Source organism: Anas platyrhynchos, chromosome 34 (genome assembly GCF_047663525.1).
Source record: "Anas platyrhynchos isolate ZD024472 breed Pekin duck chromosome 34, IASCAAS_PekinDuck_T2T, whole genome shotgun sequence".
Classification (NCBI taxonomy): domain Eukaryota; kingdom Metazoa; phylum Chordata; class Aves; order Anseriformes; family Anatidae; genus Anas; species Anas platyrhynchos.
The window spans coordinates 2,171,841-2,187,580 of NC_092622.1; the positions used below are offsets into that span (position 1 = coordinate 2,171,841).

General features: G+C 55.6%; 1 protein-coding gene across 7 annotated transcripts in view; it reads right to left on the reverse strand.

Annotated features, from left to right (window-relative positions):
• The window catches only part of VDR (vitamin D receptor), a 35,627-nt gene that overhangs the window by 8,085 nt on the left and 11,802 nt on the right, over positions 1-15,740 (reverse strand). For 5 of the 7 annotated variants that reach the window (XM_027445496.3, XM_027445497.3, XM_027445498.3 and 2 more), the window contains 3 exons: positions 9,860-9,931; positions 8,359-8,509; positions 2,852-2,982 (listed from right to left, as the gene is read on the reverse strand). In XM_027445496.3, the coding sequence (XP_027301297.1) occupies positions 2,852-2,982; positions 8,359-8,509; positions 9,860-9,923 (346 nt within the window). In that variant the 5' untranslated portion in view covers positions 9,924-9,931. Of the gene's footprint in view, positions 1-2,851; positions 2,983-8,358; positions 8,510-8,842; positions 8,954-9,859; positions 9,932-15,740 lie in introns of those variants that run through there. The other 2 variants (XM_072031962.1, XM_027445502.3) reach the window with 2 other exon arrangements.

Below are 15,740 nucleotides of genomic sequence, written 5' to 3' on the forward strand. Positions count from 1 at the left end.
CCTGTCCCCTGTCCCCGCCTGCACACGCTGTAAATATCGGAGAGCTGATAAAAGCCAGGGGAAAACAGGGCAGAGACACCAGGAGAGGTGAATCACCCGCGGGTTAGGGGCGGCTGTGACACCCAGGTCCCTGGAGGGATGGATGTCCCTTCCTGAGTGCCAGCTGGCAAAAGGCAATTTTTGAGGGCAAAAGGGATAACTTCAGCGTTTTCTCGCCACCCAGGCAATAGGACCCTTGGTGCTGCTTTATCCTAGGAGAAATCAGTGGCTAGCAGGCAGGGCAGGCAGCGGTAACCCCGGGGTGGGAACCTGGCCTCATTTACCCCATCCAAAGAGCAGCAGCTCCTGCGCACGTCTCCCACCACCGCGGCTTCTCGCCTGGGCTGCGAGGGGGGGGCTTTGCCTCCGCTGAGCCCCAGCCGCTGTCAGCTTGCCCTGTGCTTTACCCCACGCAGATAAGATGGGTGGAAAACCACAAATATTTGCTAACGCTGGCTGCAGAGAGCTCGGGGTTGAACCGCAGGCGGTGCGGCGGGGCCGGGGATCAGCCCGACGGCTGCTGCTGCCCCCAGCCCGGCCCTGACCCTCGCTGCTCCCATGCGCTCGCCGGGCTCAGTGTGTTCCTGCCACCCTCCAGCCTCCACCTCATCCCCTCCCCGGGGAGTTTTTTGCCAGATTCCCTTCGCCTCGTTGTCCTTCTCCAGCCCGTCACCGCAGCATCGAGCCCGCTGGCGATTTCCCTGCAAACGTGGCTGAGGACGACGTCAAAAACCAGCCTGGCTTTTAGGTCCAAGCACCCCAGGACTCGGGAAGGAGATGGGGCTGCCTGCGCCAGACCTCAAATTAATGCAAGCACAAGGCTTGTCAACATCTGCCCTCTTCCTCCTCCTCCTCTTTACCCCCATCTCGCTCTTATTTCTGCTTCAGACCCATCGGCAGCGGAGCAAATCCAGCCCGTCCTTGCCTGTGGCTGTCCTCATCGCCACCAATGACAGCCGGGGGAAGACACCAGAGTTTAAAGATCCCCGATGCGACCTATAAATAACAGCAGCACACCTTGTCCCCACTCATTTCACCAGCAGCAAAGTCCGCAGGAAGGTTATTTTTAGGCTCCTTGGTCAGGTTTCATTAATTCAGTAACAATTTGCTAAGGGGGTCGCTTACAAGTTAACTCCTGCCCAGAGCAGGCGGGTCCTGGGCCCCGGCCGGGGCGCGCTGCCGCCGCTGAATTTTCCAGCCCTTCCCAGGTAATTAGCTGGTACAAGTCAACACGTTTCCCTCGTTAGCAACGGCTGCACCAAATGAGCCGCAGCAACCGGAGCCGTGAGCTTCCAGCAGGCAGCTTTGTGCACCGGGGCATGGCAGCGCTCTCCTTTCCAATAACGCGGCGCATTCTCTCCGCGCGTCGTGATTACGAGATAACATCGGTACAAGAAGCACCATCAGAGGAGCCGGCTCTGCCCACCCCGGGAACATCCCAGGAGGCCTCCGAGATGGTTTTTGGTGCAGAAGGTGCCTGATGGTGCTGCCCCAACCAAGAAAAGCTGCAGCAATAGGTGCCAAAATGCTGCCAAAGCAGCAAAACGCCAAGACCGCACTTTGCGCAGAGCATTTTTTAGGTTGCTTGGTCAGCTACGGAGACAGGGGCCGGCTCTTTGCTCCTGTCCAAACGTTATTTTCTGAGCATTGTTTCTGTGGGACAAAACACAGGACGTGGTCTGAGCTACCGTGGGCTCACCCACCCCTGTACTCACCCACGAGAAGGGTTCCCGTGGTGCGCTACCTGCTCTTCGCCTCTCCACCTCTCCCCAGGGCATTGTACCAGTTTAAAAGGAACCCCAGGGACCTTCTACTCCTGGGGATTTGCTTGATCTTTGTGACACCTGGAAATTTGGGCATTTTTTCCTGCAAACACCTGCAAGTTTTGCTTTGCTGGAGGAGCCAGACCTGCGTTTCGGCGGCGCGCCGTGACGTCAGGCGCTGTTTGCTCTCTGCTTGTCGCGTAAGGACACCAGCAGCACTCCAATTTTCCAAGCTGGTTCCAAATCTTCAGGTCCATCAATCACGGGACACAATGTCCTGTTTGCAGAGTCTCCTAGCAGAGGGCTGTTATTTTGGTCTGAACGCTACGCGAACGCCTGCCTTCTCCTAAAGACTTAAGACGCGGAAAGCGCGTAGGAGGAAGCGTGTCAAACAGCTTTTATTTTTAAAAGCTGCTTATCTAAAAATATCGTTGAAGAAAATAAATATTTGGACAACATTAGTCTGTTTGGATTGGGTTAAAAACTACTTTGCCTCCCTCTGCTATTTGCTCAAGTCTCCGCCGTGCACGTGGCCAGGTGGCCGGGCTCACGTTGCAAGAACAAAGGCCCCAAAAAAAAGGGCCCAAAAGATTTTGCAGAGCAAAAAGTCAGCTGATTCCATGTTGAATCAGCACCAAATGGCAAAGCAGTGATATGGGGAAGCCCGTTCGGTTCTCCCTGCCTGCCGGGACAGGGTGAGGAGCTTGTGCTGTGCCAGGCCGATGGCTTTGCAAGGGCAAGGCTGCGAGTTAATCAGCGACAGCTCCGGATGCGCTCCCCGTGGGGCTGCCCTCAAGAGACAGCCTGGCTCTGGCACGGACAGCTTCCCATGCAGCTAACGGCCACGGGAATGGCCTCAATCATTAAATGAGCTCCTCTCAATCATTACCCACCACGTCCCCTGCCCTTTGCATCCTCGCCTTACGGAGCTTTTACAGCTTTACACTCGCGCGCTTTCCTTTCTGTGCCGTGCGTGGATTGAGAAGGAAAAAGGACGTCGGAGAGCAAGGCAGGGCCCTTCCCCACGGGACGCCCGGCTGCGTACTCACACTCCTTCATCATGCCGATGTCCACGCAGCGCTTCAGCCGGCAGGCCTGGCAGTGCCGCCGGTTGTCCTTGGTGATTTTGCAGTCGCCGTTGAACGGACACGTGAACATCGCCTTCCTCTTCATGCTTCGCCTGGAGAGGAGCAGAGAAAACACCCCGGGTCACCCAACTCTGTTATCGGTGCACAAAAAGGCAGCTCCGGACATTGGGGGGAGATGCATCACAAAGCCAGCTCCCCCAAATAGCTGGAGAAAAACCCTAAGAGCAGGGCAGAAACGGTGCTGACCTGACACCGTGCAGCTCAGCTGGTCTCCAGCAAGGACCAAGCTCGGGAGGCTGCAGCTGGTCTCATACATCTGTGGTTTGATCCCTGAGGTCCAGTTGTTGCTGCACAGCATGGGAAGGATTCCTTCTTAAAAGGACACAGCCCAGGGGTTTGACCACCACTTGCCAGCTTTCTGGTCTCAAACTTACTTTGAAGTTGGAAAGGAGGTGGAAGGATGGCAGGGAACCCCCCACCCGAGGCACCAGCAACGAAAGGGAAGCAGAGGGCAGGCCAGCATGTACCAAAGCGGTGTCATTAAACATTTACCAGCCTTTAAAGCCCGGCTTTGCTAGAATAACTGGCTGGAGTGCATGTTTGCGTGTGCAGGAGAAAAAAATCTCACTGCAGGATACAAGAGAAACAACGCTTAACATAATAACCTCTTCTCCACCAAAACCACACCGTGCCACGTTAATCCGCTGCTACAATCAGGCCTGTAAATCTTCCAAGTACAAAGGGTCAAAGCCACAGCTCCCAGCGAAAAAAAACTCGCCTTCCTGCGCAGCCATCCAGCGCGACATCCACTAATGACACATTGCAGGCAGAGCTGAGCTCCTCCATTCAGGGCGGGTTCGGAGATGCCACATCTGGGCTTTGGAGAAAGTTACTCAACGAGCTCCCATCGGTGAGCAAAGCTGATCTTGGGCTGCAAGCATCTCCACGCACGCTGCTCACGTTAAGTGAAGGTGGAGGGAAAACAAACCCAGGGCACCTCCAGGCTGGAAAGTTGAAGCGAGGATGCTCAGAGGGGAAAATGCAGCAAAAAAAACCCTTGGGAGAGCGCAGAGCTGAGATGCAGCTTGGGTACGACACCAAGAAGCCAAACCCGGCCACCTTGATACTGATGCTGCATTTCAGAGCCTGGAGGAAACGTCCTCTGTGAGGAGGAGCAGTGATAAAATCCCCTTTTGGTATCAAATGGGGGTGCAGGACCCCGAGCTCCCCCTGCAAATGACCCCAGGAGAAGGCGGAGAGGAAAGGGCAGACGGAGCTCCAGCCCAGGACCAGCGCCAAGGCTGCACGTATAGGGTATAAATATATGTGCCTGGGCTGTTCCAGCGTGCAATTAGAGGCTGCTTTAAAAAGGGAGATGTAAACAAGAAGGTTTTGCTCTCCCTTCACCTAACGGATGAATAAATGCATTTAGGAAAACGAACACAGGCGGGGCTGATGGCAGAGCCTCCACAACCTGCCTCACGCAGCGGTGCTCGGCTTGAGATTCGTGTTTCCCCCAGCAGCCAGCTCTCAGTTTTAATCATGTTTCTCTGGGTTTTCCCCTTCCACCAAGGCCAGCGGTGCCTTTGCTTTCCCAGGAACAAGGACAAACGCTTCCCAACGCAGGGGCAAAGCAGGATTTGGAAGAGGACACGCTGGAGTCTCCCAGTTTCGGTGAACAACTCGGGTATTTTGAGTATCTGGAGCAGCACCTTCTCCCCTACAGCCCAGGGCAAGGCTGCGGAGGGCACAAACAAGAGAAAGACGAGGCCCTGGGGCAGGGAAAGATGTCCTGTGTGCAAACCAACACGATGGTTTTGGTATGAAAATTGCAGCTTATCCAAACCCAGGGCGGCTGGGCACAACAGAGGGTTTCTGAGCAGCCCTAGGGGTCGGCGGCTCTGAAGCACCCGGCCTTGCATCAGCGGCGTGGAGCACACAGTGTCCTGCTCCAGTGTATTTTTGTAAAGCCCCAAAACCGGCCATTTCAGGGCTCATTTAGATCCACGTCCCAGGCAGGCTGCCGAAGGTTAAAAATAACGAGAGCCCTCCCTGCGCAAACGCAGCCTGCGGGCGGGAGCAAACACAGCCAGCGGCGAGGGAGCTGGGCTCAGCCCAGCAAGGAGCTCCGAGGTCTGTAAGCATTTGTGGGGAAAGGGGACAACATTTCCATGGGTGTCCTCCAACACAACCACTCGCTGCCTGTGAACGAGGAGCATCGAGCACTGCAAGGCACGGGGGGGGGCACCCATCGCTCGCAGGACGCCCACCCTGCAGGGACACGGAGCCCTCCTGCTTCTGCTGCGCCCAAGGGGACTGATCACCAAAGGGAGCCTCTGAATTTTTGGTGGGAAGATGAGATTTTGATGCACGCAGCTCTCCCTACTCATAACCAAACCCTGCAGCCACCTTCTGATCACCGTGTCCTTCTCACCAGCCCCAGGAGCTGGCTGGGGACCACACTGGGGGTCTTTTTGGCACCAAGACGGTGGCAGAAGCACCATTCCCTGAGAAACAGGGCATGGCCAAACTGCTTGGGATCAGATAATTCCCTATTCCTTCCCCGTGCTCTTTCACAGCCCCCTGTGAAGCCCACCACCAGCAGCCAAGTCAAGGTTTGGAGTGGTGGCTCTAGGGCACTACTCACATTTTCTCCCCCAAATTCCACCTGCTCCATCCTCCGCTCCTGGGAGCTGGTCAGTCAACTGCCCCTTGCCCCCAAAAATGTCTTTAGAGAGCCCCTGGCACGTTCTTGCTAGGGAAATATATGAAGAGAAGCCCTTTGAAGCAAGCCAAGGAGCAAGATCAGTGCTTGGTTTCTTCTGCTTGCTTTCCACCCCTTCCCTAGGCAGCCCGGGCATCACCTTGGGCGGGTGCACGCCTCCTGCTGGGTGCTCAGCCCCCTTCCCCAGGGTCTGGGATCACTCCTGGGTTCTGCGTTGCCTGGATCTTCGCATCCTTTCCTCCCCACATACTTAAAAATCACAGACAGGGCTCTCAGGCTGCCTCCCCTCCAGCGACAGCCACGTAGGTGCAGGAAGCCAACACAAGGGGATGGAGTGTTTTAAGCTAAACACCTCGTGGCGCAAAAGGAGAGATGGGTTTATTTTAAAATGCAAAAAAAAAAAAAAAAAAACAGCCAGCAAAACAGCTTCACGTAGAGCAGCGCAAAGAACAATTGGGGAGGATTATAGGAGTGGGAGATGCAGTGATGCAGACAGGATGGGTGGGGAGCTGGTCGGTTTTGAAACACCCGGAGCCTTTCCAAGCAGCTCTGCTATGAACACGCGGGTTCAGGGCGCTGGGGGAGCCCGGGGACTACTGAAGGAACCGGAGGAGCCGCGGATGCTTCAGCCAAGTCCCAGCAGAACAAATCAGCGGGGTTTGGCCGCGTTGTGAGAGCCCCAGAGCAAACAGCAGAGCTCAATAAAAGGCCACCGTTGCCGTTGGCATCATTAATAAACAGTGGACTTTGAAGCAAGCGGCCAAAGGTTGGCTCGTGCCTGTTTGTGCCGCGGGTTACGTGCACGTCGGAGCACCCAGAGGTGCCCGTAAATTCCTAACGCCTTTTATAGGGCCATTAAACCCGGGACCCTGCTGGGTGATTTCACGCTGGATTAATGCTGGGAAATCATAGACGGCTACGTCCCCGAGGCAGATGAGAGCGACCCGGAGGTCCTTCACCCTCAGCTTTGCTGCTGCAGCTCGATATTCCCATCCACTCGTCCTCTTTTAGCTCCTTCCAGTGCAAGGCTGACCCCCGGGGAACAGCCACTGGGAACTGGCACCTGCGCAGCCATTCTCCAAAAACCTGCTCAGGGAAAACAAGCTGATTTTTTTTTTTTAAATGCACGTAAGCACAAGCTGGTATAAAGCACAAGGTGCTCGCAAAGGGATCCTTAGCTTTTCCTGGGGGTGTTGTAGGGGTCCCGGCTCCCCCGCTGCAGTGTTCTCAGGCAGAAAGCACTGGGATCCCATGGCAGCAGCAAGCATTAATTAACTCAACGGTTGAAAACTGCTTGTAAACAAGCTCGTTGCAGCAAGAGGGAACACACCAAGACCTAGCGCGGGGACAGTGTGTCTGGGAAGCTTGATTAAAAAACATAGAACGAGCCTCAAATTGAAAATAAAGGCCTTATATGGGGCATGAAGGGCTAGCTGAAGATGAGAGCTTCTCACCTCATTAAAACGTCTGCTCAGAAATACTGTCACAATCACACGTCCTACATGGCTACACCGGTGAGATAATAGAGAAAGGGGAAATGCAGCAGCACTGGAGCCCTGTCAAGGGTTTGTCAAGCAGCACCAGTCATTGCAGGGGTCGAGAGCCACTTCAGCAACCTCCCCAAGCACAGGGGGGACGGGGAAGGTTGGGGACCCCAAAGCAGAGCACGGAGGAGGGCACCTGAGAGGAGAGCTCCTCATTTAGCAGCAGCGATTGAGGAAAATGTTGTTGCTCAGGTTGGCCAGGGTTCAGGCAGGCTGCAAGCCTGTGGTATGTGAAAACCCCCATCTAGCCCCGAAATTCCTGCACGAGGAGGAGTCGTCACGATTTTGCTCTGAAAGCCGGGGCTCTGCTTGCTGTAAGAGCCCTGGTGCAAAGCCTCCAGCTCTGCTCTTTGCAATCCCCCAGCCACCTGCTGCTGCCATCTCATTACAGCGCAAAATACTTGAGCAAGGCTTTTCCCAGCCAGTCCCACGCCAGTCATTATCTTACTTGGTCTCACCAGCACTTAGTCATTCTCTCACTTGGTGCAAGCGACCTGAACTCCCACGTGCATGGCTCAGCACCCTCGGTGCAGACACACGAGCCGCTAACAAACATCCACAAACCTGCGGCCCCCACAGCTCTGAGATGTTTTTGCTCCGGGACAAGCCAGGGACTGCTCAAGACTCCCACCTGGCAGTGGAAAAAAAGCTCAGAGGAGCTGCACGTGCAGCTTACAGCTGCTTTGGGTCCAGGAGCAGGGACCGAAAGGCTGCTCCAGCTGGGGAGGAGCTCGGTGCCACCTCCAGCAGTGAGCAGATTTCCCCGTGCATCCCCACTACAGAAGCGTGCAGAGCTTCTGAGCAGACAGGCTGCTTTAAAGACAAGCTTGCCCCTAGCAAACCAGCTTAGTTCTCAAAACCTGCTCATTTCAGGTGTGTTTTTCCCAACCCCATAGTGTGCTAGGGGCTTTTACACTCCTGCTACGCGGTGCATCATCACGCGGAGGTCTGCAAGGCTCCCAGCGAGATGGTTATGGGGAAAATCATTCTGCAGCAGTGGATTGCCACGCCAAGCCACAAAAAGGGAAGTGCTTTGGGGCCTCTCTTGTCGAGGTCTGCAGGCGTATCAGCTGGTTGCAGTGCGGGCACGGGGCTGGCAGAGCTGCCCGCAGCCAGGCAGCACCCCAGGACCAGGTCACCTCCTCCTCAAAGCTCGAGGCTGGCAGGGTAAGACTCCTTCTCCCCAAAGATTCGCTCACCTGAAGAAGCCCTTGCAGCCTTCGCAGGTCATGGCATTGAAGTGGAAGCCCGTGGCCCTGTCCCCACAGACCCCACAGATTCGGGGCACGTTCCTGTCGAACTCGCCGGCTGGGTCGGGAAGCGACGTGCTGGCAGCCACGGTCTCCATGTCTGGGGGAGCAGAGGAAGGCAGGTATTTATTTGCAGCTGTCAACAGCGTCACAAAAAGCTAATTAGGTGCAAGCAAAGGAAGCCTCCTTGCATTCATCGTGATCTGATGAGAAAAGCTTCCAATCCCCCCTGCCCATGCTCCCAGACTTGAACACACCGCAGATCGTGCTCGCATTTACCTGCTGTTCTTAAATGGGAAGGGTCCTACAGCCCACCCCAAACCCTGATCTATTCCCTTCCCCACTCCTTTGTGTTTGTTTTCAAGAAAAAGCCTTGAAAGGACCCAAATTCACCCAAGCCAGAGCTGCAAAACCACAGGGAAAGAGGTCACACCGCCTGCCAGCTAGAGCAGAATTTCCCTTGTGCACAGACAGGAAGCGACACCAGCACACTCATGCCAGCTCCCGTAAGTGAGAAAAATCCCAAACGCAAGTCAACTGAACGTTGTTTAAAAAAAAAAAAATCTTCAGCAGGGACGTAAACAAGGGAGGAAGGAAACAGTGCTCCTAGTGCAGAGCATGTGCAGCGTAGCTGAAATAAATATTAAAAGGGAGCTTTCAGCAGGCTTTCCCTGGCTTGTGATATCCAACGGTATGAGTCTATCTGCTGTTACAATGACAAAATATCTAAAACCAACAAGAAAATAAAGGATAGGAGCTTCCACGGGGCCAGGTCTTGGTAAAGAGTCCACAGCCTGTGTCTCCAGGTGGCACCACCCCACAGCTCAGCTCCTGTGCCCCCGTGTCCCCACGCACAGGACGCGTTATCCCATTTGCGCATCTCAGGATGAGAGATTTTTAAGTTGATTCAAGAGCTTCACGCGAGCTTTTTTCCTGTTTTTTCTTTTTTTAGTTTTATTTATGTATATTCTCAAGGGGTTGCTGCAGATAGCTGCTGTCTAGGTCTAGCCTGCTCTCAGCTGATGCGTTGTCCCCTACAAAACATCGTCAGTCACCGGGTGACTGCAGACGATGAGTCTGGAACAAAAGTGAGAGCAGAAAAAACAAACAGAACAACAAGAGCCCAACCCTCAAGAGAGTTTTAAACCCCACCGTACGTCTACCAGACTGCTGGTGCTTGATGCCAGAGGAGCCTGGACTCCTCTCGACCTGCTGCTGGGGACAGAGCCCTGCAGAGCTTGGCCACAAAGCCCCAAACCCTGCAGCTGGCAGCGCACGAGGGAGATGTCCCCAGAGCACCTGGGGACCCCTGGGTCCCCAAGCAGCTGCAGCAGCTCTTGGTTCTTGTTGTTTTTTGTGTTTCTCACTTGAAATTTAGCATGACCAAGGCTCCTCTAGCTAGGGGTCCTGCATGGAAAGGGACAGGAGCTTGAGGAGGGCCAGCGTTTACCTGGGTCTGGGAGATAAGCCATGTCCTGCCGGTGCGTCTCCCAGGAGCTCTGGAGCTGGGACATGGAGCCACCTGCAACGACACGGATGGGACAGTCTGAGACAGCTCCGAGGTCGACGAGCCGGGGCAGACCGACCACAGCTCGCACCCCGAGCAGCGTGGGGTGACCTGGAGGCAGCCAGCCCCACCAGGCACCGCTCAGCGGGTTCCCACCGCGGATCCGGGAGGAGATGTCGCAACGCTCCAGCACGTTGCTGGGGGAGCCCGGGGAACGCGGCGAGAGGGAGAGAGAAAGAACAAGGGCACGGGAAGGAAAAGGCAGCAAGAGCCCGCACGGCTCGTTCCCTTCACCTCGGTAATATTTCCCTATAAATTTCAATTTCCCAATTCAGCCTGTCAGGCGCTCAGCGGCGTGCGACCCGCCGGCTCGCGGGGGATGGCACGAAGCGGAGCTGGATGGCTGCTATAAACGCGGCTCCTCGCGCAGCAGAGCACGCATCCTCAAAGTCAATGGGATCACTGCGGCGCTCAGAGCCGAGGACGGGGAGGTTTTGGGGGTTTTGCTCCCTCCTCACGTCACTTGGCTCTTTCAGCTTGCAGACGGAAGCACCTCGCCGGCGCTGGGCTAACGCAGTCTTAAAATAGGGACAGGAAAAAGGTTTTTGGAGATAGGGCAGAGGATTTAAGGTGCTTCGCCTTCCTTAAGGTTCCCAAACTCGGGGAGCAGGGAGCTGGGTGGTTTATCCTTGGGGGTCACCACACTGCTCCCAACACAACCTCACAGCCTGAAGCGATGACGGTGCCAAAAGAGACCCCTGCGGAGACCCCAAAAATCCCTCCTGGGTGCGCAGACACCTAAAGCATCCACAGACACCACGACACCCGTGTTCCTCTAGCACCTTCTGCTGCTCCTGCTCTGCCCCCCTTCCCAGCACCACGCAGAGGGGCACCGACACCCCCGGGATGGAGGAAGCAGGCGCTGGTGGCAGCCTAGGGGAGCTCTCCGAGCGCCTTCATCACACCTCTTGCTCTCTGGCAGCTCTCGGTTAAGCAGCAGGAGGTGATTTAGCAGGAGGTGATTTGGTCACCCCCGCTCGTTAGGGAGCAGCAAGCCTGCGCCGGCCACAATTCCCGCAGGGACGGTGGCGCGGCGTCGAGCTGCCATCGCAGACTTCTTGGAAAACCTTACTCAGCCCCAGCACGGCCGTGACGTCGCCACGCGGGGTGGAGCGCACGCAGGAGTTTCCCTCCACCCCCACGAAAGGTCGTTCATTCATCAAACGTGACATTTAGCCTTCACCTCTTGGGGAAAAAAAAAAAAAAGGCAAAATAATTTGTTTTAAAAGTGCTGAGCTCTCCCCACCGGGCACCCAAAAGGTTAAACTAGTTTTGCAGCAGTCCCAGCAAAGTTTCAGTGAGCTGGCTTGCAGAGCAGCCGTGATTAGTTAAATTTAAGCTTTTGCACCACCTCAAACCCAAGGCTCCACAAACAGGTCAGGAGCCTTGATTTCCAGTGACCCTTTTTTTAAATTTTATTTTATTTCCCCTGGTTTGTGCAGAGCTGTAGCAGCTCGAACAGCCCCAAAACGCCGGCGGGGAAGGCTGTGCGCTCACACTCAGCCACAGCACCCCGCTGGGATGCTGCCAGATGACACCTGGGGAAAGGAGCAGCACAAAAGCTGCCGTGCCCAAGGTTTAAGCCCCTGGGAACCGCTCACCTGCTGGAGACATGTCGAGGGGGGAGAAGAGCACAGCTCGGCCAGCCAGCTCCATGCAAAGCGCTGCCAGCAGCTGCTATTTCGGCCAGGGCTGTGACAGATCCCACGTACCCGGGCTGAGACAGATGGGGGGATGCTGAGAGCGCAGGCACAGGGCAGGAGGTCAGCAGCCGTGCTCAGGGAGAGCAGCAGGAGAGCTGGGGAACAAACCTGGTAGGAGCAGAATGCCTGGAAACATCCTGGGGAGGGGGCTGACATTCCCCAGGTGCACCCAGTTTCCTTCAAATTGGGGTAAAATCATCCTGAAGATGGGCATAGCAGCCAGCGAGCCATAACAGCCACCAAACCCACAACATGCTGGGACAGCAGGCAGAGGTACGAGGGGAAATTTGAGCAAGAAACGAGTGTGGGAAGCTTGTACCTGCTGCTGAGCCCAAGGGAGGCAGAATTCTCTGCTTTTAAGCCCGTATTTATGTCCGAGTCCCCCCAGTAGGAAGCATTTTGCTGCAGCATTTTCTCGTGCTTTATCACTTTCCTTTTTCTCCTGCCAGCTTGCAGTTGCAAAACCCCGCGCTTGCGGCTCTTCAAGGCTTGGCAGGAGGGAGAAGGCTGCGGAGGATGACGGCTCCTGCTGGAAGCCTTACTCACCCGCTCCCAGCGTCTGCTTCCTCCCCAGCACCAGGGCACTGAAACGCTGCCCTCGGACAGCACGTTCCCCTGCTGGCATCAGCAGTGACCGGAGCAAAAAATCCAGCCAGGACAGCTGCTGCACAAACCCCAGCTCGCCGGGCTTGGCTTCAGGTGCCCCCACTTTCCCAGGAATGCATTTTGATTTTGACATCAGCTCCCAGGATAGGAAAAGCCTTTGAAGAGTCTGTTTGGGGCTGTGTGCGCAAGGAAAACCCAGCTTGCTGAAAGCAACAGGCGAGTTTACAACTGGAATCAAGACCAAGGCTTTGTCTGGCCAAGGGTGCAAATATGAGGAGCCTGTATCCAGCCTCCTGTGCCCACAAGGCTCCAGCTTTACCATGGTGATGAAGTTTTGGGGAGAAAGCGAGCCAGTTTAGGAACAGCTGAGCCTTCCCCGGACAGCGCGGGTGGCACCTCCTTGAAGAGGCTGTGAAGCCTTCAGTGTTTTGGAGACTGACAACCTGAAACGTTCTCAGGACGCAGCAAACACCGTTACAATAGCAGGAAAATATTTGTCAAGTTCTCAATAGCTTTGTTCCCCCATCGAAACACATTTTTGGGTTCGCTCCTTTGCCAAGCAAAACAAAAGCTTTACCCACACGGCCTGAAAAGAACAGGCTGGCTCCTGACAAATCCTCACCCCAGCGCCGCTTCGACTTGCTGCTGAGGACTCTGCTTCGTTTTGGAGAGGCCCGTGCGTTCACATGGAGGTTTTTTACTATTTCCCTGGCTCTCACACTCAATTCACACCACTGCTGACACGCCAAAACAAAGCGATGCTGCTCCGCGGAGCATCCCCAGAGCCGCTGGCAATGCACTTGCATCTTGAAGATATTCCAGGACAAATCAGCCTATTCAAAGCATCCAGTCACGGCACGCAGGCAACCCCTTTCTCTATTAAAAAGGCAATTAAATCATTTCCCTCTGTAGCTCCAGGGAGCCCTGCTGCTGCTCTCTGTGAGATTTATTAGGGAGCTGACTGACAGCCTCCCGGGAGGGCGAAGCGCTGCTTCCACAGGCACATCTGGAGCCCTGCACCGCTCCATGCGGGGACGGTGGCTGGCTGGATGGAGCAGGTGAAGCCCCCTGCACCACGTTCCTCTCCATTTCTAGGTTAGAAGCACGCTGTCATTTCTTTTTTTGCAACACCCAGAGTGGCTGCAACCTCCCGGGAGCTGGGCAAGGAGGCTGTCGAGGGTGGCAGAGTCAGGAGACCGGCAGCTCTTCCTCACCTGCTGCAATCCAGCTCCTGCCACCCCTTGCCCCATTAACCTGATCAGATGTAAAACCCTCCTGGAGCGCTACCAACGCCCCCAGACCGGGGCTGGAACACGTAAGCATGACAATTCCTACCCCACAGATGCCAGACACTCCCTGTCTGCAGGCAGCGTGTCGCTGCAGTCTGCGTGGCAGCTGGAGGAGCCAACGCCACCAGCCCCGAGGAGGGCAAAGGGACCCAAAAACCCCACTCGAAGGATGCTAATCCTGCTAATCGGGGCCATCCAAACGTTTTGTTTGACAGCGGTGCCTTGGTGACAAAGCTGAAATAAAGCAGCGGTGATGGAGGGGGATCGGGTCCGTTCTCAGCCCACTGGGGGTGGTGGGGACCCCGCACCATGGGGTGTCCTTGCTGCTGTGTCCACAACTCTGATGGGGTGAATGGGGAAGCTGGAGGGGGGAAGAGGGGATGTTTGGGTTTCTTTGGGTTTCCACAGCCATCGTGCTGATACCACCCTTCTTGGCTCCTTGGGAAAGGGTGGCAGCTTTCCGAGGGCATCAGAGAAACCCAAACCCCACAGAACAGCTCCAGGACACCTCACAGGCACACAGAAGCGTGCGACCCTCCAAAATCTGTCCCTCACCCCTCGGTGCAGCGACACGGCCTCAAGCAAACACGTGCATGGGGCAGGTCCAAGGGCCGGGGATGTGTTTCCTCTTGCCCCACTGCAGGCTGGAATCTGGGGCTGGAGTCCGGGCACAAACGGCACCAAGAGGCAGGAGAAGGAGCAGGGGACACCGTGGCCAGACGAGCGCCGTGATGCAAGCCCTCAGCAGCTTTCCTAGCTTGGACAGACAGGAGAAAAACATCTGGCCATACACAAGCTCTTTTACCACATCAGCCAAGTATCTTTATGGGATCTCACGTCGCAATTAGGCAACAAATCCTTACCTGTGCAGGTAAAAGCAGAAAATATTTCGGAGCGCCATTCCCCTGACGGGGAGGAATGAAGTAAACAGATTTCCAGATTACCGCTCGGGCACAGCATCAAAAATGCCTCCAACCTGACTCCTCGCTGGCACGACGCTTTGTCATTGAGGCCACGAAGAGGCAGCCAGAGCCCACAGTGCAGAAACCCCACTGGATCCACGAGCCGAGGACACCCCCAGCACTGGATTAGCAGAAATAATATCACTAATATGGGATTTTTGTGCGCAGCGGGTCCTTCCTCAACCTCACCTTCAACAAAGCAACTTCACGTGGCTGCAACTCCAATACCTGGTGGATTGTCCTTTTTTTTTTTTTCCTTCTTTTTCTCATTTTTAGCTTGTATTGTGGCTTCGTGGCACAAGCCAGTACCTGTTGGTGTCACCTCGGTTGGTTGTAGGTACAAGGGGGGATGGAGGAGGTCTCGTTGGAGCCCACCCAGCCCAGGCTCTGCTGTGTTCCCAGCCACGACCCTCTCCAAGCCACGCACTCTCTCTTGCTGTAAGAGCTCGCAGACAGAGCCAGCTCTCAGGACCGGCTGCCAACTGGGATGAGCAAGCGCGGCACACCCCACCTGCCCATCCGCTGCCGATAAGGGTAATTAATAAGGGCAATTAACAGAGACGAGCGCTCGGTTACGGCATCGCCGGAGCGCCCACGGAGCCCCCGTCTCCGCCTGGAGGAGCCACCACGGTGGCAGAGCTCACGGCGAGCACTGAGCCACACGGGGGCTGCTGTGGGCTCCCCCCGAGCATCAGAGCTTGCTGAGCCCCCTCCCTACCTCTGACCGGCTCCTGACGCCCACCAGCACGGGGAGGATCTGTCTCGGGGACCCTCGCCCAGAAGCGATGCCCAAAATCGCTCAGAGCACCACCCTGGGGTGAAGGAGCTGTTGCGTTTTAGCATCACGTCTCCGTGATTCATTTAGAGATTCAGAGCCCCAAAACATTTCTAGAGCAAGAGCAGTCATAAAAGCTTTCAGATAGCAGCAACGTTTCGGCAAAGCCCTGTTCTCACAGACTCTGATTTCACAGAAGACGTCGAGCAATGATTCAGCACCGGCACCGTGCAAAAAAAAGTCTCACACACCTCGAGTCCACACAGACATCACCGCCTCTTTATGAGCTTCAGTGTCCTGGGTAAATTTGGCCCTTTGTCCTGTGCGGGCCCAAAATATTCCTACAGTATAAACCAGTCCCAACCCCAGTGCCTCCAGTCTGAGGGGGTAACCACCAATTGCTCTTCTCTCTGCAAACCTGAGCAGCCC